General features: G+C 51.9%; 2 protein-coding genes across 9 annotated transcripts in view; one reads left to right on the top strand and one right to left on the bottom strand.

The window, feature by feature from the left end:
• PTK2B (protein tyrosine kinase 2 beta) overlaps positions 1–5,263 on the top strand; it is a 133,571-nt gene extending 128,308 nt beyond the window's left edge. For all 5 annotated transcript variants that reach the window (XM_043927576.1, XM_043927575.1, XM_043927573.1 and 2 more), the window contains 4 exons: positions 929–975; positions 1,638–1,775; positions 2,202–2,282; positions 4,191–5,263. In XM_043927576.1, the coding sequence (XP_043783511.1) occupies positions 929–975; positions 1,638–1,775; positions 2,202–2,282; positions 4,191–4,406 (482 nt within the window). In that variant the 3' untranslated portion in view covers positions 4,407–5,263. The remainder of the gene's footprint in view (positions 1–928; positions 976–1,637; positions 1,776–2,201; positions 2,283–4,190) is intronic.
• Positions 5,264–5,651: 388 nt separating this feature from the next.
• CHRNA2 (cholinergic receptor nicotinic alpha 2 subunit) lies at positions 5,652–20,620 on the bottom strand. Of its 4 annotated transcripts, XM_043927577.1 has the most exons (7): positions 20,326–20,620; positions 17,505–17,739; positions 16,120–16,271; positions 15,635–15,679; positions 11,509–11,618; positions 7,601–8,609; positions 5,652–6,438 (listed from the first exon to the last, which is right to left on the bottom strand). In XM_043927577.1, the coding sequence occupies exons 2-7, from the start codon at positions 17,575–17,577 to the stop codon at positions 6,313–6,315; spliced, it is 1,515 nt and encodes a 504-aa protein (XP_043783512.1). In that variant the 5' UTR covers positions 17,578–17,739; positions 20,326–20,620; the 3' UTR covers positions 5,652–6,312. The 4 variants fall into 4 exon arrangements, with proteins under 4 accessions (XP_043783512.1, XP_043783514.1, XP_043783513.1 ...); XM_043927579.1 differs by lacking the exons at positions 15,635–15,679; positions 16,120–16,271; positions 17,505–17,739; positions 20,326–20,620 and adding an exon at positions 12,114–12,125; XM_043927578.1 differs by lacking the exons at positions 15,635–15,679; positions 16,120–16,271; positions 17,505–17,739; positions 20,326–20,620 and adding an exon at positions 11,735–11,824.
• Between the last annotated feature and the right edge of the window lie 2,512 nt (positions 20,621–23,132).

Genomic DNA, 23,132 nt, shown 5'->3' with positions numbered 1-23,132 from the left:
GGTCCCAGTCCTGCAGTGAGCCAGGCTCTTCATCACCATCCTAGGGGGATGGGGCTGATGATGATGGTGATGGTGACCATGGCAACCACCAAAGACAGTGACAAGCACTGGCCCAAGTTGCTTTAAAATGTCCGTTTAAACCCCACAGCAGTCCTTCCTATGCAATAGGTACAATGTATCAGGATGCCCATTTGAAGAAGGACATGAAACATACACAGGAAGGGCAAGTGACTTTCCCAAAGTCACACAGCTAGTGATTAGCAGAGCCCAGATTTGAGCCCAGGCATCTGGCTCCTGCAGGGCCCTTCTAAGCGAATGTTCCTACTTGACAGATGACACTTAAGGCCCGGGGCCTGTCAGTGAGCTGCCCTAGTCTCACCCCACTCTGGCGGAAGAGTAGAAAGTGGAATCAGGTCTTCTGACTGCTACTCCAAGCAGTTCCACGCGGCCTGTGTGTCTTTGTTCATCGGAGTGTCCAGAGAACAGCATGCTTCTAGCAGTTCACTTCCTTGACCCCCAGATGGACAAAGCAGACAATAGGGAAGCTTCACAAATCTACCACGTCGGTGGCTGTTGCACCCGCTGGGTGAGGCTCCAGGGTCACCTGCTGCCTTCAGAGCAGGTTTCTCTCTCATGACAGTCAAGGTCGGCGTCTCAGGGCCCGGTGTGCTGGAACACCCACTGCCATTACTCCATCTCCACCGGGACTTTGGCTTTTTCTGTCTTTGAAATGGACTGTAGTGCCTGTCCCTGCGTACAGAAGACCAGGGAGACCAGAGGTTACTTGCCATTGTCCTGGGTTTCAGGTCCCGTCTCCCTGGGGTCTCCTGGTAGTAGTGGAGAAGAGCTGGGCTTGGTCATCAGCACCTGTGAAGGGAGGGGTCAGGGTGCTGAGGACGTCCCTACTCATTGTCCCTTCCCTTTGCAGCGGAGTTCACAGCCCCCCCACAGAAACCACCACGGCTCGGCGCACAGGTAGGTGCTGGCTCTGCTGAAGCTGGTAATGGATTGGAATCAGGGCCCCACAAGACTGAAGGCCTGGACTGCAAAGACTGCAGAGGCCCACAGAAAGAATCCAGTCCTGTATCCTCATTATATAGCTGAGGGCCAGAGAGGGCAAGTGTCTTGTCTAAAGCCACACAACTAATTCGTTAAAAAAAAAAAAAAAGCACGGGGAAGACCAGCCCCGTCCCTGACCTGGAGGAAAGCTCTCCTGTCCCAAGGAGCAGGAGGTGTGGACCCCCACTGGCTCCCTGCACCCCCGTGTTCTGGGGCAGCTGCTGCTTTCTTCCCTCTGGAGCAGCAGTTCTCAGCCTTGGCAGCCCATGAGAATCCTCTGAGAGCTTTGACACCGCCTGACCCCCACGCCCAGCTGATGGTTCGGTTGCTTTGCTGTGAGGCTGGCCACCAACACTTTTTTAGGATACCCAGGCAGACTCTCACATAAGAACCATTGCCCCAGAAGCAGAAGGGAAGGTGCCCCCCCCGCCCCAGGACCAGGCACTATTATTTCAGAGAAACGTCTTGGTGGCTGAGTTGGCACCACTAGTGCATGCCCAGGAAAGAATGGTGTGTCCCTCTGACTCGCCACCCTCCCCTCCGGCCACCTGCTTCTCCTCCTCCTCTCCCCACCACAGTCCATCCAGCCCACAGCCAACCTGGATCGGACCGACGACCTGGTGTACCTCAACGTCATGGAGCTGGTGCGGGCCGTGCTGGATCTCAAGAATGAGCTCTGCCAGCTGCCTCCCGAGGGCTACGTGGTGGTGGTGAAGGTGAGAGCTGGGGAGGAGCCGTGGACTTGGGGGACGGAGGCCACTCAGCCCATCCCTGGAAGGACGTGGGAGGGGCTGAGCTTCCCAGTCTGCCCGATTAGACCCCATTAGGGCAAGGTTGTCAAAGAGAAGTTAGTCCCAGGTAGCCTCGGAAGGCAGACACCATCCCAGGAGGGCTCTTCTCAAGGGAGACGTGGCATTCTCAAAAAGCAAAGGGTGGGACTTCCCTGGCGGTCCAGGGGCTGAGACTTCACCTTCCAGTACAGGGAATGCAGGTTCGATCCCTGGTCGGGGAGCTAAGATTCCCACATGCCTTGGGGTCAAAAAAACCAAAACACAAAACAGAAGTAATGTTGTAACAAATTCAATAAAGACTTTAAAAGAAAAAAGCAAAGGGTGACAGGCACGCACCCCTCTCTCTCCCAGAACGTGGGCCTGACCCTGCGGAAGCTCATCGGCAGTGTGGATGACCTCCTGCCTTCCTTGCCGTCGTCTTCACGGACAGAGGTGAGTGTCTCGTCCCATCGGTGTCATCCACTGTCCCTTGCCCCCTTCTCCTGCTCCAGCTGTGTTTCAACAGGAGACCCAGAAGGGCCACCTGGGCAGCCCCATCTCTGCGAGCCTTCAGCAGGTAGCTCTGCACTGCATATCTCTGCAGGTACCACTAGGGGGCGGAGTTGGAACCCAGGGGCCCCCGCCAGCTTTCGCGGCGAATTTCCTAGTTTAGGTCTCAGATGGTGGCAGTGACTTCTTAGTGCCGGAGGACAGGCAAAGGAGGACACACACGCTCCTTTTTAGCCCCATCCTGTCAATGATTCTTTGTCTAGTCACCCTTCTTACTAAGGTCAAGGTGAGTGTGTCACAGAAATAGCAGTTAAGGTTTCTTCAATTGATCATTTAATCTAATTTTCTTTATTTAAATGAGAAGCAACCGCCGAAAACCAAAACAGGAGTGCCAGAGCTCTATCCTGAGATGGTACCAGTGGTAGGCAGAATAACGCGCCCCCACAAGATAGCTGGAAAAGACCCTGATTCTGGGAAAGACTGAAGGCAAAAGAAGAGGACCGCAGAGGATGAGACGGTTAGATACCATCAGTGACTCAACGCACATGAGTTTGAGCAAACTCCAGGAGATAGTGGAAGACAGGGGAGCCTGGCACGCTGCAGTCCATGGGGTCACAAAGAATCAGACATGACTTAGCAACTGAACAACAACCAAAAAAAGGATGCCTGCGTCCTCAGAGCCTGTGTCTATGTGACCTTACATGACAAACAGGACTTTGCAGGTGATTAAGTTAAGGATCTTCAGATGAGAAAGTTATGCTGGATTATCCAAGTGGGTCCAATGTAGTCACAAGGGTCCTTGTAAGAAGGAGGTGGAAGCAGAGGTCTCTTAAGAGTCAGAAAAGGAGATGGGATAACAAAAGCAGAGGTCGGAATGAGGCCATTGCTGGAAGGATCCACAAGCCGAGGAAGGCAGCAGCCTTGTGAAGCTGGAAAAGGCAGGGAACAAATTCTCCCCTGGAGCCGGCAGAAGGAACTTAGCTCCGCCGCCACCTGGACATTGGCCCCAGGGGACCCATTCCAGATTTGTGACCCCCAGAACTGTAAGAGCATAAATCTGACTTATTTTAAGCCACTGTGTTTGTGGTAATTTGTTACCGCGGGACTGGAAACAGAGGCAGTGCCTCTGAGCATTTGTTGGTTTTCTGTCTGGAAACCCAGTCACAGACCCCCACACCCCCTGCCAGGCTATAGCTTGAGCTACCACTTCCTAGTGGTTGCAGTGTAACACACAGCTGACCCACTGCGTCCCGCCACTGTCCCCACCATCTGTGACCACTCAAGACTGGCAGGACAGGGCAGGGGGCCTGGGCACTTCCCAGACCCCTTCAGGGTGGCTGTGGCAGTCCAGCGGAGCCCCCTCCGGGTTGGTCCCGCCGGGCATGAGAGCGCCACACCTAGGCAGTGAAGGCCGGCTCTTCTTTCACTTGATAAATATCTCTTGAGCGCTAAGTCTTTGTTCAGCCGTGCACTAGATCCAAGGATATAGTGGTTAATAAAACCCTACAGCCCAGACCACAGTCCGCGATCTATTGATGTGATTGTAGAGTGAACAGATGCCTGGAGGCACTTGACTCCTCACCATTCACTCTGTCGGGCCAGCACCCAGGCATGTTGCCAGGGAGGGACTGTTTGTGGGGCTGGATTGGAGGGGGCTGACTTGGGTAGGTTGGGGCCTGGAGGGCCTGCAGTGTTTGACCTGGACGACCTGGCTCCAACCAGCACGGGTCTTAGACTCAGCCCAGGGCTGGGTCAGCACCGAGTTGGACCTCTGTGGGGCTTCCCTGCCCTCCGGGCCTGGACTTGGCAGCCCCTCGGGGTCCCAGCCCCTCCTGTGTGCTCTTCCTGCAGATCGAGGGGACCCAGAAACTGCTCAACAAGGACCTGGCAGAGCTCATCAATAAGATGCGACTGGCCCAGCAGAACGCCGTGACTTCCCTGAGTGAGGAGTGCAAGCGGCAGATGCTCACCGCCTCCCACACGCTGGCCGTGGACGCCAAGAACCTGCTGGACGCCGTGGACCAAGCCAAGGTCCTGGCCAACCTGGCCCGCCCGCTGGCAGAGTGAAGAGGGCGGCGCCTCCCGCCCGCGTCTCCGCCCCGCCCGCCCGTTCCTCCCGGCCCCTGCCTCGCCTTCGGTCCGTGGGCCCACTTGGGGAGGGAAGGCCGAGGGGGGTCCTTCTTCCCTTGCCGTTTTGCACGTCGCCTCTCCCCCACCCTACTCCCAGACTGTGCTGCCCAGGCCGCAGCTGGACAGAGGGGACTCAGGGCCGCAGGATACCAGGGGGTGACAGAGGCTCAGAGGGAGCGCGGCTGCTGCCCGCCGGCCACTCCTGCCTGGCCCAAGGGGGTCACGCGGCAGATCCTTGTGGCCGCGATGGCTTTACGCAGGGACAGGGCAGGCCGATTGGGGAACCAAGCTAGTCCTCCTCCCTCCTCCGCCCACGGAGGTCCCCTCCCCTAGCCCCGCGCACAGAGGGAGGCACCGAGAGGGGTTTTCAGTGGGGAGGCCGGGGGCTGGTGCCATGAGGCATGGACCTGGCCTTCTTGTACAGTGTATATTGGAATTTATTTAATGTGAGTCCGGTCTGGACCGACAGCCGTGGGCCCCACTGAGGGGCGGAGCGGGGCCTGGGATGGTCAAGGGACAAGCTATTGGGAGCTGGCGCCCAGGAGGCTGTGTCCTCCTCACGCAGAGAGGGGACGGGGGGAGAAACAAGGCCAAACTGGACCTGGACGCCTTTGCATTCCTCGCCCCCTTGCTTTTCTTCCCTCCCTGGCCCCTTCCTTCTCTTTTCTTACTTATCTTTGCTCTCCCTTTCCCTCATCCACGCCCTCTCTCCCTCCCTCTCTTGTGTATGTGCAGAACACTCTTTTACCTCCTTTATATTTGACTTGTGGATGAAATAAAATTGTACCATTTGCTTTGTGGTTTGATTATTTCGTTTGTTTGAACTTCTGAGGCCCTGGAAGGAATCTATTGTGGTTCTGTTGAGCAGAGATGGAAAAGCTGAACGAAGCCAGGGCTCAACCCCCCAGGGTACGGGGTAAAGCCAGGGTGCTGGGGTCAGGTACCCGCGTGCTCCAGCCCTTTGCCCCGGGTGCCTGACCCGAGGGCGGCTTTCCAGGAGGGACCTGGACAGCCTTTCCGCTGCCACAAAGAAAAGCCAGTGCATCCTCCCAGCTGCCATCCATGGAACCAGGGCTCTTGGGGGCTGGAGGGGGTCCTAGCTGCCTGAGCAGTGACTCCGGCTTTACTTGCTCTCTTTCCTCATTTGCGAGTTGGTTGGGAGATGGAATAACCAGAGGGAACATCTCTACACTGGGAGGTCAAGGCTGGGAGCATCCCTGCTTCAGGAGAAGTAGGAGGAGTGGTAGGGGGCTGGGGCTGCGTCCACAGAGCAGGAGGGGTCAGAAATAAGAATGACCCCGGGGCGGGGGGGGGGGGGGGTCTTGGAAAGAACTGAGGCAGGTGGACTGGGCCTGGGGTGGCCAGTTTTCCCTGGAGTGTCAGGGAGAGCACGTGGGGGTGTGGAAGGGGTGGGCACCTGAGCTCCCTGCCCCCTGAGGCACCCTCTCCCCACACACCCCTCCTTTGATGTCTGAGCCTCCTCACATGGCCCCACCCCACTACCTGGGTCCCCCATCTTGGCCCTCCCATCCCTCTTGCATCTCAGGAGCATCTTATCACCACGTCACCATCTTCACATCGTCCTCGCCACATGGTAACCCTCTGCAAAGCAAGTTCCTCCTCGCCCAACTCCTAAAACCCAGACAGGGCTCTGTACCCAGCAGATTCTCAGCACATTGTATAAAAATGTCAAGCAAAGCATTCTAAGCAGACTTCCACATTGGGACTCCATGGAGAGACACCTGCAGTCAGATGGCGTTGACCCCAAAGGTGAACTCCAGAGGTGGCAGCAGGGAACGACAGTCAGCCATGCCACCTCCGGGCCAGAGCAGGCGATGTGACATCAGATCATTCCAGCCAGGAAGGGAGGGAGGAAGAGTCCGACGGTCCCCAGGAAGCAAACGAAGATAAACAACCAGAGGAATATCCTGTCAATGACCATGGCCACGTACCTCCAGTCTTCCTTCACCTGCAGGGGGAGATGGGTGCACAGTGAAAAGGGAGGTGCCCCATCCACTCGCAGCCCCTAGGAGGATGGTGCTGGGGGCAGTGGCAACCCCCCTGAGACCTTGGGAAGCTAAGGCAGTTGGTGCGGGGGGGGGAGGAGGGGACAACAGAAGTGTCTCAAGACTCAAATAACCCTCACTTAGGGATTCCCGCCCTATCCCACCCCTATGACAATAGCCCAGAGCCTTTCCATGGGCTCTCAAGTTCCAGGTTATGGAAGTTCGAGACAGAAGGTTCTAGAATCACCCAGGGGCGTGAACTCTCCCTGGAGGAGGGTGATTTTCAGCACAACACTCAGAAGTTGCAAAATGGTGAAGACTTTGTTTCCCCCACAGTTGCCTCCCCAACCACTCACCCGGCCACTTTGAAGGTAGGTGAGGGTATGGCCAGAGAAGGCTAGTAGGGGGCATATGCAGTAGGGGCTGAGGGTTTCGTGGGATTGGGGCTCACAGCCCAGCCAAGTGCCTCCAGATTAGATAATAATTAATTTTTCTTATCTACTCAACAAGGCCACCCAGTCATAACCTCCAGGCCTTTCATCCTTCCCAAGGTTGGTGAGAAGAATTCTGTGACCCTGGGCGGTGGCCTTGTCACCTAATATGCAGAACACAGCCGGGGTGGGGTGGAGGGGAGCCCACTTGGCCCAGCCAAGCTCCTCAGGGTTTGTGGGTGAATAGTAAAGTTGACAAAGTGCCCAGAGCCCAGGACACGGACGGGGAAGGGGAGCCCAGCAGGACAAAGCAGCAGGCCGGTTTGGGGGGACCTCCTGATGAACTCCCTCCGCCCGCTCCGCTCAGCCCCGTCCGCGCACCTATGAGCACTGGTGGCACATGGCTGGCATGAGGATGGCGTGGGTGACCCATCCGCCTCTGTCCTGCTGCCTCCCAGTTAAGCTGAGCTGGGACAGCCTTTACTGCCGTTCTGCCAATAAGTGTCATAAGAGCTGCCAGCCAGCTGTTCTCCTTCACAATGTATTCCAGATTCCAAGGCCATGCCTAAGGGAGATGGTCTTTGTGGAGGAGACTGGGTTGGTGCAAGCCAACACCCTCGGGGGAGGGGGAGTGGTTCCATTCTAGGCTGGTAGAGTCACCCAGGGGAGGGACCCTCCCCCAGCCCCCACTCACCGAGGAATCAGCATCCTCAGCCCTCAGGTGATCAGCAATGTAGCGCACACCCTCCAGGGCCTTCTGTACCCGCGGGGACAGCAGGAGCCCGCCGTCTGGCACCTGGGCTTCTGCCTTGGGACCCGAGGCCCCTGGCTGCAGACTCCCATGGGTGTAGACGCCCACGGAGGGGGACAAAGGGCCCGCACACGCCCATCTGCCTTCCTCCTCCTCCTCCTCTCTCTCCTCCACATCCACGTTGGTCTCCAGCCAGCGATAGGAGGGGCAGAGCTTCAGATCCGGAGGGTCTCGGAGCTCCAAGGGTGGCAATGGCCGGCTTATGAGAAGCCAGCGGGACACACAGCCCAGAAAGGCCACCCGCACCCAGTGGGGCATGTTGTGGGTGCTGGCGGAGCGGTGGTGGACGTTGAGCACAAAGACGGTGATGACGATGGACAGGGTGACGAAGATCATGGTGAAGAGCAGGTACTCGCTGATGAGTGGGATGACCAGCGAGGTGGACGGGATGATCTCGGTGATCAGCAGCAGGAAGACGGTGAGCGAGAGCAGCACAGAGATGCACAGCGTGATCTTCTCCCCGCAGTCGGAGGGCAGGTAGAAAACCAGCACGGTCAGGCAGGAGATGAGCAGGCAGGGGATGATGAGGTTGATGGTGTAGAACAGGGGCAGGCGCCGGATGACGAAGTAGTAGGTGACGTCAGCGTAGACCTCGGCGCAGCAATCGTACTTCTTGGTGTTGTAGGTGCCCGTGGCGTTGACGATGGCCCACTCGCCGCTCTCCCAGTAGTCCTTCAGGTCCACCGTCTGCTCCATCTGCACCAGGTCGATCTTGGCCTTGTCGTACGACCAGGAGCCAAACTTCATCTTGCAGTTCTGCTGGTCGAAGGGGAAGAAGGTGACGTCGATGCTGCAAGAGCTCTTGTAGATGGCGGGCGGTACCCAGTGCACCATGCCCGAGGAGAAGAGGTGGGCCTTGGTCATGTGGGTCACCACGAACTCCCCATCTGCACTGAGGAGAGGAGAGGCATTGGGGGGGCGCCTGGGGAACCCCAGCTGCCCAACCCAGGCTACTCCAGATAACTACCAGCAGGGGGACCCCAATAACACAGCCAGACCACGCCGGGCTGTTGGGACTTGAACAAGCAAGACTCTTCAGCACACAGGCAGCTAGAGCTACCCAGTTGTCTTTCGAACACCATCTTCCTCACTACAAAAGTAGGAATTTTGAAGAATATAGGAAAGTACCAAGAATTTTTAAAATAATCTCTGTTGTTGATGATATATGTATACATATACATATATATATCACATATATTTGATCATCATCTAGACAACACATATAGAATTTTTATATATTTGTGATCATAGGGTATATACATAGTTTGATGGCCTGTTTGTATTCATTTAACATTTTAGGGTAATTGTGCTGCGACCCCATGGACTGGAACCACCCAAGCTCCTCTGTCCATGGGACTTCCCGGGCAAGAAATGAGTGGACTGCCATTTCCTTCTCCAGGGGACTCAGGGATTGAACCCATTTCCTGTGTCTCCTGCATTGGCAGGCAGATTCTTTGCTGCTGAGCCGCCCTGGTTGTTTTTTATTATACCCCACACCATCTGCCGCAGGTGGCGATGAAGCCCCTCTGCTGGGGGTCTTGTCTTTTCTACCTGGGAGTTTAGTTTCTTCCTCAGCAGAGACTTGATAATTTTGCTGGTGAAGGAGGAATCCATCCAGTTAACAGGCATATTTGAGTCAGCTGCCCCCACCAGGGCCACTATGGGGACTGTTGGAGGTGATGGGATGGGAGACTCAAGCCTGCCCTGAGGGAACCACAAAGAAAAGACGAGCCCCGAACACCTACAGTTCAAGGGAGGCAGTTTGGCAACAGCATTAGGAGGCCAATCAGAGTGCTCCCCAACAACTATTGGGGGGAGCTCCCTTCCGGTGAGCAAGTTGCCATTTTAGCAAAGCCTTGATGGGTGGATGGTAGGATCTGGCAGAAAGCTGGGGTGGAGAGTGGACCAGCAGAGCTTCCGCGGAGCAAGGAATGGAGGATGAAAGGCTATGGCTCACAGACAATGCTTGGGCTAGGGGAACTGCCGGACGGTGAGTTGGGGGCGGGGGTGGGGCCTAGGTGGGAGTGGTGAGAGAGGAGGCCAGCAGCCTCCTGAGGCTACCCATCTAAGGGCCCATAAGGATGCTGGTGACACTGGAACAGTGGTGACCAGCCCAGTAGGGCTTCCTGGGAGGCTGAGTCCCTGACTGCCCCCGCAGAGTGGCCCGAGCCATACTTCCCTCCTCCGATTCCACGGTCAATCCTAAAAGCAGGTGAACCAGAATACACAGGGAGAGACACTTCTTTCCCTTGCAGTAGTTCCAGGCTAGAGATTTAAGCCGATTGGAAACCAGAATTTTGAAAAGGTGTTTAATTTTTGAAGACAGCACACTCAATGACCACTAGATGGCACCGTGGGCCCCTATTTTGAGGAAAGACCCAAACACTGTCCGGGGTCGTCTTAACCGGAAGTGGAGGGTTTGGCTGGAGGAGAGACCTCTCTTTAAATGTCTGTAAGAATTTGATTTGAACTTTTGTTCTATCAGAGGAATTTCCTGTTATAATCAGGTAACACTGGCCTTGTTGGCAGTCCTAAAACTCCAGGCCCTGGCTGATGGGAGGACTGTGCTCCCGCGCTCTGCCAGAATCGAGAAGCAGAAACGAGAGGGATCCTGAGCGAGGTGAGTGGTCAGTGTGAGACAGTGCGATGATCCCTGCCGAATGTGTGTTTACAGAGATGGCTCAGATGGAAGGGCTCTGGGCCTGCTTGGGGCTGGGCAGTGTAAAGGGATCACTGTCATCTTCCTGACCTATCCAAGGGCACCACACTTCAGAAGTGAATCTGTTTCCCTTTATTCTATTGTTTAAAAATAGCTTTTTCCAAATTTGGGTCAAATGAATTGGGGAACGCTGGGCTCAGGGGGTGTCTTGTCTGTCCAACTTCTAACAACATTTAAAAATGACATTTTCCAAAGGACTAGGGATGGGGTGCCAAAGGGGGTTTAATGACATACAAGGTTATCTAGAATTATTTGACCACAAAACTATTTTTCATACCTAGTCCTATCTCCAGGGACTAGTGCTTTCTGCAGCCCCACTTTAGAAAACTTTTTTAGACAAGTATCATGCCAAACATCTCTTAATTTTCAATTCTTGACTTCTAAATAAAGAATTACTGGCTACTAAACATAAATGAAGTTGTAATTCTTTATATCTTCTATTTAAAAAAAAAAAAACCGAACTGGCCCTCTGGGGCTCTCTTTAGAGTCCCCTGACATTTTTTTTTGGGGGGGGGCTTCTTTGGGGGCTCAGATAGTAAAGAATCTGCCTGCTAATGCAGGAGACCCAGGTTCAATCCCTGGGTCAGGAAGATCCCCTGGAGAACTTTTAGTCCTTACACTCAAAGACAGGTCTTTCTTGGTTCTGAATACAAGGCAACTATAAATAATATTTTTAAATGTCACTTCCGCTGCCTTCAAAGGTGCTACCGGGAGATGCTGCTTACCTGTTCCAACAATCCTGCAAAAATGCCAACCCTTAAGGCATTGTTTTCACAACCTGCATCAACCGCATTTATCAAACAATATTCAGTGTTGGCAAATCTGTGTCCCACTAGCAGAGCGCCGGCACGGATATATAGTAGGTGCTCAGTAAACTTGGGGTGTGTGAGTGAAAGCATGAAATGAAAGAAGAGAATCAAGAAAAGGTGGAGCGTCGAGCAAAGCAGGAGTTTGAGAGGAAGGCAACGCAGCTGGGCCACGAGGGGGCGCGCCTCCCAAGGCCAACGCAGCCCAGCATCAAGTTACCCGCCCCTCGCAGGCACGGTGTCCCAGGACCCCAGCCGCTTCCTACTTGTTGTAGAGGACTATGTCTGGGATCCAGATCATCTCCGAAGGGACGCGGAGGGATGTGATGTTGCCGAAATCGACCGGGTTCCAGCGCAGCTTGTAGTCGCTCCACTCCTGTGCGTGGGGAAGGGAGTCCCGTAAGCGGCCCTGCCAGGGGAGGGGGCCTGGGGAAACCTCGGGCAGCTTAGGGACGCCCCGCAGCCGATTACAGAGCATCCGGAGCTCCTCACCCGGTCCTGCAGCATAGATACGGCCACGATGCCCCCAAAGGGCCCTGAGACGGGAAAGGGGAGTTCGGTCTAAGACGACCAAGCTCTCGGTTTGCCCCAACTCTAGTACTCAAAGTCCGGGTCACATCTGACCGTGGGTCACCCTACTCCCGCCTTTGTTATGCCGGTTCCTAGCTGGATGACCCCGGCAAGCAACCTCACTCATTTATAGTAACTTTTTTTTTTTTTTAGTGCATCACAGTTTGCAAAGGTTTTTCACACACTCTGTCTAGCAAGAGCCTCAATGGGAAGAGCTGGGCAAAGAGGGCAGAGCAGGTAGAAGTACTGCCCCATCTAACAGATAAGAAAACTGAGGACCAGATGGGTAAAAACAACACACCAGAGTTACACAGCTGAGAAAGGACAGTCAACCAGTGACTTTCCAACTGAGCGCCCCCTGCTGCTCCAGAGCGCCCCCTGCTGCTGCTGCTGCTAAGTCCCGCTAGTAGCCCTGATTCCACTGGCTGGTTCATGTGAATCTGTTTTTCAAGTGAAGCTTGGAGGGTATGGCGTCAACAAGTGGCGGCGCTAGGGCTTGAACCCTAGTCTCCGAGTCGTCAAACTTGCCCTAATTCTAGGGGTCATTTTCCTTTTGTGCATTTGCACTAAAATAGCGCAGTGGTGCACTCTTGAAAAGGCTCCCGTGCATGGTAACCTTTCCCCTCTAAGGATAGCTGTGCAACATTTATACAAACTCATCAACTGGGCAGGGGGTCCAAGAAGGAAAACAGGAGGCTTTGGAGGAGGCAGGCACATGAGAGGAAAAGCACTGATCCTGCTCAATGATTTCCAGATTTCAAGCACTCAAGCCCCAACTTCTTAAGTTTTGCCCATATATGTGCAAAATATAGCAGTGTGTTAGTGTTTACTAGCTTTAGTATTAAGCATTTACTTAATATTTTCCTTTAAACTGATTCACTAGTTTTAAACTTATGTAAATTTTTTAATTTTACATCATGAAGTAGCTGGAAAACCCACATCATTTGAAGCCATCTACTAAAATATAAATATGTAACTTTTTTTTAAGAGGTTTTGAAGCCAACTAAAATCATCTCAAGAAACTGCCACTGGTAGCAAAACCACGCTTGGGAAGACATTGGCTTAGCAGTGGTACTAATTACTTGTGTGTAGGTGAAAGCTTTGAAGAAGGAAATGGCAACCCACTCCAGTACTCTTGCCTGGAAAATCCCATGGATGGAGAAGCCTGGTAGGCTACAGTCCATGGGATCTCAAAGAGTCAGACATGACTGAGCGACTTCACTTTCACTTTCAGGTAAAGGCTTAGACGGAAAGAGAAGCCAGATTGCAAAATAGGAAAGATAAAAATGTTCCTAAAATTGTCATGATTTTTCAGGACATTGAGGAACTGTTTTGAAAGGGATTGGTCTTTATAAATATTTCCCTTTCCCCCAGTCCACTGTGTGTCAAGTTTTCAGATTCAACCAACAGTTGAGGGGCATCCACACCAAGTTGGGTTATACGAATTGGCAAATAGATTGTAGTATCCCCATCTTACAGATGAGAAAAGTGAGGCTCTGAGACTAACTTGCATGGTGTCACAGGCTGGCCAGAGGCGGTGCTGTTGGCCTGACTCTTGCTGCAGTGCTTCTTTCTCTCTTTACTACCCCAGCCCCTGAAGCCAAGATAACTGGCCCACAGGGACACTTGCAGTCACCCAGGTTCAAGGTCTGATCTTTGCACTGCTGTGGCCTCCCAAGCCCCTTCATGGCTCTGCATCTCCTCTGTAAAGAGGAACCACATGGCCCCCACAGTTCCAAGGTCAACAGCATCAGAGGGGTCTGATCCATGCCATCCATCTAAACATCCAGTTGTCAAGTCTGAATGGCCAGCAGACAGCCCCACACGACCTCCAGCCTGTGGAGCGGGAATGGCACATTGGACACTGACAGTATCATGTTCATTCCAAAGACTCAGACAGGATGTCCCTGGTGGTCCAGGGTTAAGAATCTGGCTTGTTACTGTATAGCACAAAGAACTATAGTCAATATCTTATAATAACCTACAGTGGAAAATAATTCCAAAAATAATGCATGTGTATATGTATAACTGAATCACACAAAAAAGAAACCTACTTTTTAAATTTAGTTATGTTTATCTCTTTGCCAGTTCTTCTAAATGTCCTGTGGACATCTAATAACAGCATATGAGATACAAAAGTTTAAATATATTTGTGTAGGCTATAAGATTTATACAAACTAATATAAATGGAAATCTATCATATTTTAGTTGTTAATAACATCATTCAAGATGCTCCTATTCTTATTTTTTCTGCACTTGATAAAATATTCTGAGAAAGATGTTAACATATCTCACTATTATATATTTTATTCTTTTCCCTTCTATTTCTTCTGATTTTTGCTTTGTATATCTTAGTTTCTCTTTGTTAAGTGTCTAATGGTTTATGATGTCTGTCTTCTTTGTGCATTGTACCTTTTTTCATTAAAAATATTCATCTTTGTTTCATTTAACAATAAATTAATTTTAAGAAAAGAATCTGGCTTGCAATGCAGCAGATACGGGTTGGACCCCTGGTTTGGGAAGATCCCACACGCTGGGGAGCCGCTAAGCCCGCGTGCAACAACTACTGAAGCCCAAGCGCCCCCCATACTCTGCAACGAGAAGCCACCACAACGAGAAGCACGCACCCCGCAACTAGAGAAAGCCCATGCGCCACAACGAAGACCCAGTGCAGCCAAAAATAAAAAATAAATATATATATATTTTTAAATGACTCAAACAGAAATGTCCATCAAAATTCTGATGGTTATGGTTTTCAGAGTGCCAGCCTCTGAGATGGGGAGGGTTAGGTTGCCAGTGGGTTGGGGAAAAGACACCATGGGAGGGACGTAGGCAAAGGGCTGGGCCCTCTTTCTCGTCTTCTCCCACTTCAGGGTCTGGGGCAGTGTGAGCATGAGGAGGGCAAGGGAGAGAGATCTAAAACGCCCGTGCACCCGAGTTCCCTTGTGAGTGGCACGTCAAAGAGGGCCGCCCACCCATTACCAGAACTGATGCTGAGCCAGTTTCTGGTTAAGAGGCAGCAACTACATTTCCTGTCTCATGGGACCCTTTCCCTGGGGTCCCTGGGCCATCAGGTGAGGAGTCCAGCTCCTCTTCTGGAGAGAACAGATGGAGAGACCCTGAAAGTGCCTGGAGGAGAAGGCATGGCTGGGCCTGGCTTCCAGAGTCTTTCAGAACCTTCCAGACATCCCTGCTAAGGGATGGACATGTGAGTGAAACCACCTTGGACCCTCCAGCCACCAGCCAAGTGCCACCAGGAGTCCCCAAGCAAAGCACTAAAACGCCTGGCCATAAAATCTCTTGATATGATAAGCTGTCTGTTGCTTTAAGCCGGGAGGTTTGGGGAAGCCTGTCAGGCAGCATAGACACAGAACGCTCAGTATTCTCCAGTAGAGGGAGCCTGGGATACCGAGTAGGACACACCTGGCCGCTCTCTTCTAGCCTAGGTGCATTCTGCTTCGGTTTCCCTCGGCTGTAAAGCGGGCAGAATAAAACCGCCCATGTTTTCAGTGACAGCCCATGTTTTCAGTGACAGTTCAGTGAGCTGACCTGCAAATGTAGCAGGGATGTAGGCAATGTCCACTCCCGGAAAGGGGACCACGTGGCTCTTGTAGGTGGAGTCTCTGACACCGGACTCAGAGCCTGGCCACAGGAGCACAGCCCCTTGCAAGAAGCGGCCTGCAATAGGCTGGCTTTGCTGAGTGGCAAGTCTCAGGCAAAAGGTGAATTCAGAATCATGCTGCTAGTGAAAGAGTCCTGGGAGGGTCTGAGGTTCTTGAGTTCCCACCCAGCTCCTGCCTCGCCCCGGGGAGGGACACTCACCTGCTTTAGCCAGACATTGGTAGTCATCATCTGGTTCTTCTCATCCTGACCAGTAGCGGGAGAGAAAGCAGTTAGACTGAGGAGCCAGCCCCAGAAAACAGGGCAGAGTGGGAGGAGCTGATTCAGGACCCCACTCACCAAAGCAGCTTTGACATGACACCCCAAGTCCAGCCCACCCTCCACCCCTCCTGGTACTGCCCTCTTCACTCTGATTCTTCAGGATCACACAGGACTCCGGGACCTCTGGGCTTATGTCAGGTGACACAAGTCGGGCATTTAGAAAACCCACTGCTGCCAATCAATGCCCTCCCTGGAGGGGCTCCAGGGCTGAGAGTGGGAGGGAAACAACACCTGTGACATTGAAGGGTGATGCTCTGACTGAGGTGGGCTGGGAGGGCTGGAGATGGGGAGGAACAGAGGAGCCCAGGAAAGGGGTCCGTGTCCGGGGCTGATCCCAAGGGGGAAGGATGGTAGGACAGACGCACCACATCGATGAGCTGGGCGATAGACAGCCCAAAGCGCACGATCACCACGTCTGAGGTGTTGGGCACCGGCCTCGCCCAGCGGTTGTAGCCCCTAAAGAGGTGTTTGAAGAGGCGGTCCTCAGCTTGGGTGTGGGGGGCCCTCTCCGAGGATACTGTTGGACAGGAGGGGAGATGGGGGTTTCCAGGAGTCCATGGTGCTGGGCGCTTGGCTCCCTCTCCCATCCAACCAGAGCCACTCAGCCTCACTGAACCTTAGTTTCCTTATCTGCAAAATGGGCACACTAATCCAGTACCTATTTCAAAACACTGCTGAGGATTAAGTATAATAACGTCTGTTTGAGCTTACAAAGCAGCCGATCAGTGCATCGTCAGCACTCAAGCAATATCAGTTACTCTGTGACTATTGGGTAAGGACCGTTGCTGAAGCTGAAGCTCCAGTACTTTGGCCACCTAATGCAAAGAGCTGACTCATTGGAAAAGACCCTGATGCTGGAAAAGATTGAGGGCAGGAAGAGAAGTGGGCAGCAGAGCATGAGATGATTAAATGGCATCATCGACTCAATGGACATGAGATTGAGCAAACTCCAGGAGACGGTAAAGGACAGAGAAGCCTGGAGTGCCAAAGTCAATGAGGTCACAAAGAGTCAGACACAACTTAGCAACTGAACTTAGCAACAATGGATAAGGGGTGAAAACAAGTGCTCAGAGGGGTGCAGAGCAGTAGGAAGAAGTCAGGCAGAGGGACAAGATTAAGCCTGAAACTGAGGAGACCCAAGGGACAGCAAACTGTGAGAAGCATCTGATTGTGTGGGGTGAGCTGGCCCCGGGAGCTTTCACTCCCATTCTCTTATAAGGAACCTCTAAAGCTAACCATGAAATTCTCTGCCACTCGGAGAATCTCCCCTGTTTTTCCTCAAACCCCTGGTATCTGCTCCTTCTCATCAGCTAGGCAAAGTGTCCCCAGATTGTCTGATGGAATCACCCTTGTCTGGTTTCACCCTGTTCTGCAAACAGCTTCACCTCTTCAGGATTCTCCTGCCTGAGCAGGTCGAGAACCACCGCTCTAAAATTCAAAACACCGACAGCAGCTGCCATGTGTTTCTCAGGTGTGAGTCACTAGCCTTCATTCTGGGTCACACGCCCAAGAGCCCTGGGAGGGTCACAGCACAGTTAGCAATTTGCAGATGGGGAGCACTGGGCTTCGGAGGTTCAGATGCCACAGCGAGCGCCCCCTACCTTCCCGCAATGGAACAGCTACCCCCACCCCCACCCCCACCCCGAGGCTCTGGCGGGCCAACACCAACCCACTTTCATCAGTTTCAACCCAAGGCACATATGTGCGCTCGCACGTGTGACAGGATGCCCTGGGGACCGCCCCCGCTCACCTGCCGGGATCAGAAGAAGCCACCAGAGCCCGAACTTTGTCTTGAACGGGAGCACAAGCCGGGAGGGACCCATGGCTTCAGAGGAGGGATCTGGCTGCTGCTGGACATCAGAAGGAAGGCCGGCTTGGGGCTGACTGTGGGTTGAAGCTGGGACCACTCCCCCAACAGGGCGTGGGGAGCTAGCACAGCAGAACTCCCTGGGGGATTCCGAGGGGCTTCCCTCTCACCTTAGAACCTGAGTGAGACCAGCAAAGTGTTCTTAGGGTGATGCCTCCTTGACACAAGAAGGCATCACCTCCAGTGCCTCACACCTTTGACCTCATTTGGACCTCCCATCAATCCTAGGAAGGTAAGGGGAAGGGGATAGTAGTATCCTTTTTATTTAAGTTAAAAATACTCATGATCAGAAAAATGGACTGATTTGCCCAAGGTCACATAGTTATTGATGCTTTTGAATTGTGGTGCTGGAGAAGACTCTTGAGAGTCCCTTGGACTGCAAGGAGATCAAAGCAGCCTATCTTAAAGGAAATAAACTCTAAATATTCACTGAAAGGACTGATGCTGAAGCTGAAGCTCCAATACTTTGGCCTGAGGCGCATAGCTGACTCACTGGAAAAGACCCTGAGGCTGGAAAAGACTGAAGCGAAAGGCGAAGGAGGCGGGAGAGGGTGAGATGGTTAGATAGCATCTCTGACTCGATGGACACGAGTTCGAGCAGACTCTGGGAGATGGTAGAGGACAGGGAAGCCGGGTGTGCTGCAGCTCACGGGGTCGCCAAGAGTCAGACACAACTTAGCAACTGAACAACAGTAACATAGTCAACACATGACGAAGTTGGGATTCAGGCTCACACCTCAGCTTCTCAACTATGATGTGCTCTAGTGACGCTCAGTGGTGGCAACTAGAAAGATAATTTTGTATGGGCGACTCGGCCAGCACTGGCCTGCGTGTTGTAGGTTGTGACTGTCATTGCTCTGCCACAATCACAACTAAGATCTGTGACAGACAGGTGGTGACAAGGCCCAGGTGCCCCACACCAAAGCCAGTCTCACCTAAATCCAAAGTTCTAGGAGGTTGCTCCATGCACAGCTTCACTCCCTTCTTCCAACCAGTATCATGGGTGCAGATCCCAAGACTGTAATCTGTTTCACCTTCCAACCAAGGGCACTAAATGAAAGCATGTTTTTTTTCCCCACTCATGAGAATAGGGGGAAAAGAAGTAGAAATCAAGGCATGCTGAACTTGCATCATATAAAGATTCAACCAGAGACATCCGGGACCCTCTGGAAGAATGTGCAAATGAGATTCAGTCGACTCGGGTGGACATATTCCTGCAAGAAGACTCACCCTTGCATATCTTGTAATTAGTCCACTATGATAATTTCATTAATTTGTCACTGGAAACCAAAGGAGAAGCTGTTCCAGGTAATTAGCAGTAACTAGAGTAAACTTCCACCTCTTGTTAGAAAGATATGAAAAGAGAGAGCCCCAAACCGTTTAATCTTCTACATGCCTGGATCGGCAGGTTGGAGGGCAGTGCCTGTGGGGTGATGACCCTGTTTGTAAGGTGGGTCTGGACGAAGGGGTGCACAGGGAGAGCTATACGAGAAGTGTTGCATAAATAAAGGACTCAAGGCTTCCATGTGGCTCAGCTGGTAAAGGATTTGCCTGCACTACAGAAGACCTGAATTCGATCGGGTCGGAAAGATCCCCTGGAGAAGGGATTGGCTACCCACTTCAGTATCCTTGCCTGGAGAACTCCATGGACAGAGGAGACTGGCGGACTACAGTCTATGCGGGTTGCAAAGAGTCAGACATGATGGAGTGACTAACACTTTTACTTTCATTTCAAAGGGCTCAGACATGCTCACTGGGCTTGCATTGCCATGATGCACTAGAGCTCCCCACACCCCAACCCAAGTCAGCCTCTCTTGCCCACATCCTGAACCCTGATTCCACTAAAGTTAAGGTGGTATGCACTGACTTCTTTGTCCATCTTCCCATGGCAGCTGGTTTTCAACTTCTCACACTGTTCTACTCTTTTCACAAGGCCCACCTTCTCCATAAAACCTGCTTGCATCTCGCCGAGCCCCTGTCCATTACCCGGCACATCCCCAGGCATGGGAGTCATTGTTCTCCTGTAACTGTCAATATCCCAGAGAAAGTCCCTTGATTAGAGGAAATAATAGTGTTTCTTCTTCCAAATCGCTTCATCAGAACTGCTTAGGCAGTGATAGAGAGAGCCTATTTCTAGCTTTCTTATGATCGGCTCAATACATTGATTAATCACAGAAGCTTAATCTCTCAAGGTTGGATGGAATCTTAAAGGTCATCTGGATTACCACACCAGCTGGTCATTTTCCTGGTCATTTTCTTCTACAAATTCCAGCCTCGGGGGAAAAAAAAAAAAACAGCAATGATAGAACTTGGTACCCTCCAAGTCAGTGAGTAGCATGGATGTCTGTTAGCCTTTATTCAAGGATATGGAATACTGAGTAATAAATAAATGACAAGAGAGGAATAGTGATATTAAAGACATAGAAGCAGATTCAATAAAGTAAAGCCAATAATGCCTGAGATAGAGCTACCTTCACAGTGAGAGGAGGTGACTGTCACTGGACTTTTACAGCCCCAGCAGGGACAACCAAAAAACTAAAATTTTTCTAGAGGCAGGCATCTTCCAGCAGTCTGACATACACCCACCCCCGCCCCAAGTACCCAGAAGCTGCTGATCCTCTCATATTCCTTTGAATCACCCTCTTAATGTCCACATACCCACCAAGTCACCAACACCAGTGGAGGGGGGGGACACCTTTCTTACCTGTGACCACAGAAGACAAGCCATTCAACAAACCAGCCTGGTTTGGAGGTCCTGATCAGCCGGCAAAGGCTCCCCGCTCCACCCCAAGAATAGAAAGGCAGGCACAAACCAAGGCTGGGTGACTTCTCTTCCTGGTCAGACAGATGCTGGGGCAGGATTCGCCTTGGTGCATGAGAAAGGTCTGACTCTGACAGGCAGCTTGGCTTCCTGGGGAGGGCTGGGCAAGTTCTGAAGTCAGGCTGCTGTTTCCAGGCTCTCAGCTCTGGAGGCAGAGAAGCTGCACATTTAAGTCCTACCGAAGAGCCTGGCATGGAGGCTTCTGCAGGTGAGAGTCAGGCGGGTCCAAGGGAGGGATCGCCAGCTTGGCAAGCACACAGATTCATGCTCGTATTCTGTCTCTCTCTCTCATACACACACACACACTCTGGAGGGGAGGAGGAGGAGCCTCTGACTTTCCAGTCCGTGTCCAGTGGGGACTGACAGCAGATTTGCTCGCCCTCTGCGTGATTACCAGGATGCTTCATTCTTTGCTCTGAAGGATTCTGTGCTCCAGGATCACTTCCTGGGCCCCTGACCCTCACCCATAGATGGGGAACCTCCTGGGTCCGTGTGTCAATAGAGCAGTGCAGTTCTGAGTAAAGCAGGACCACGGAGAGAGCTGCAGGTCAGCAACCTGCCCTCCTCTCCTTCCCCTCCCCCGCTAGGAGCCCCCACCCCCGCCCCGCCTCCTCCCTGCATCCAGCCTCCTGCAGGACCCCGGGGTGACTCATGCTGAGACCTGGTTTGGCTACAGCTTTCCTGTCTCCTCCTCAGCCCCCTTACCAGTGACCTTGCCTTCAATTTCCCAGACAAGTAAGGTCACCTGACTTCAAACCAAAAGCTGACCCCTTGCCTCCTTCTGGACCACATCAAACCAGGACTCCTGATCCTCTTGCCATGTATGGTATATGGTGGAGCTTGGCCCTGGGGTTCTGACAGCAACTCCATCTATCAAACTTCCCCAGGCTTCCTCATCTCTTCCTCTCCTCCCTGTTCCTGCCCCTCAGACCATAAGGAAGCTCATCCTCCATCCTAAATACACCCTTTGGGGTCTGCTCCCTGCTCTCTCATCTCCCACATATTGTTAGAAGCCAAGGACCCAGGACATGACTGCCAAGGTTTAGCTTCTGGTTCTGCTCCCTGAAAGCTGTATGGTTTTGGGCAGGTCTCTAGTAGAGCTTTCTGTGCCTCAGTTTCCTCATGTGTGAAAGGAGGATGGAACAACAGACTGGTTCCAAATAGGGAAGGAGTATGTCAAGACTGTATATTGTCACCCTGCTTATTTAACTTATATGCTGAGTACATCATGAGAAACACTGGGCTGAAGGAAGCACAAGCTGGAATCAAGATTGCCGGGAGAAATATCAATAACCTCAGACATGCAGACGACACCACCCTTATGGCAGAAAGTGAAGAGGAACTAAAAAGCCTCTTGATGAAAGTGAAGGAGGAGTGTGAAAAAGTTGGCTTAAAGCTCAACATTCAGAAAACTAAGATCATGGCATCTGGTCCCATCACTTCATGGCAAATAGATGGGGAAACAGTGGAAAGAGTGTCAGACTTTATTTTGGGGGGCTCCAAAATCACTGCAGGTGGTAATTGCAGCCATGAAATTAAAAGACGCTTACTCCTTGGAAGGAAAGTTATGACCAACCTGGATAGCATATTTAAAAGCAGAGATATTACTTTGCCAACAAAGGTTTGTCTAGTCAAGGCTATGGTTTTTCCAGTGGTCATGTATGGATGTGAGAGTTGGACTGTGAAGAAAGCTGAGCGCTGAAGAATTGATGCTTTTGAACTATGGTGTTGGAGAAGACTCTTGAGAGTCCCTCGGACTGCAAGGAGATCCAACCAGTCTATCCTAAAGGAGATCAGTCCTGGGTGTTCATTGGAAGGACTGATGCTGAAACTGAAACTCCAATACTTTGGCCACCTCATGCAAAGAGTTGACTCATTGGAAAAGACCCTAATGCTGGAAAGGATTGGGGGCAGGAGGAGAAGGGGACGACAGAGGATGAGATGGCTGGATGGCATTGCCGACTCGATGAACATGGGTTTGGGTGGACTCCGGGAGTTGGTGATGGACAGGGAGCCCTGGCGTACTGTGATTCATGGGGTCGCAAAGAGTCGGACACGACTAAACGACTGAACTGAACTGAAAGGAGGATGTGAATACTGGTTCCACTGAATAAGCGTGTAATGATGAGTAAATGAGTTAGTATAAATAAAGGGCTTAGAAAGTGGAAATTATACATGATACATATATGTAGATATATAAATATACATGTGATACATATGTGTGATATATACAAATATGGGAGCCCTGGTGACTTAGCAGTAAAGAATCTGCCTGCAATGCAGGAAATATGGGCTCAATCCCTGGCTTGGAAAGATCCCCTGGAGGAGGGAATTGCAACCCATTCCAGTCTTCTTACCTGGAGAATCCCATGGACAGAGGATCCTGGTGGGCTACAGTCCATGGGGTCGCGGACACAACTGAAATGACTGAGCACTCATGCACACACATATGCAAATATGATACACAAGAGTATATATTTACATATGTGTAGATGATAGGCTCTCTTTTGACAAAAAGATAATAACCCATAAAATACAAAGAATTTAACCACCCATATTCCCACTATCCAGAATTAATAAATCTTAATATTTTACCATATTTACTTTCACATTGATATATGTGGATATTTCTGTGTGCATAGAGTTAAAGTATTAAAGGCATAAAGAGAGAAAGATAAAAGGAAGGAAGG

The sequence above is a fragment of the Cervus elaphus genome, chromosome 16 (genome assembly GCF_910594005.1).
Source record: "Cervus elaphus chromosome 16, mCerEla1.1, whole genome shotgun sequence".
NCBI lineage: Eukaryota > Metazoa > Chordata > Mammalia > Artiodactyla > Cervidae > Cervus > Cervus elaphus.
The sequence above is the reverse complement of the archived record's forward strand: the minus strand, read 5'-3'. Positions and strand labels throughout refer to the sequence as shown.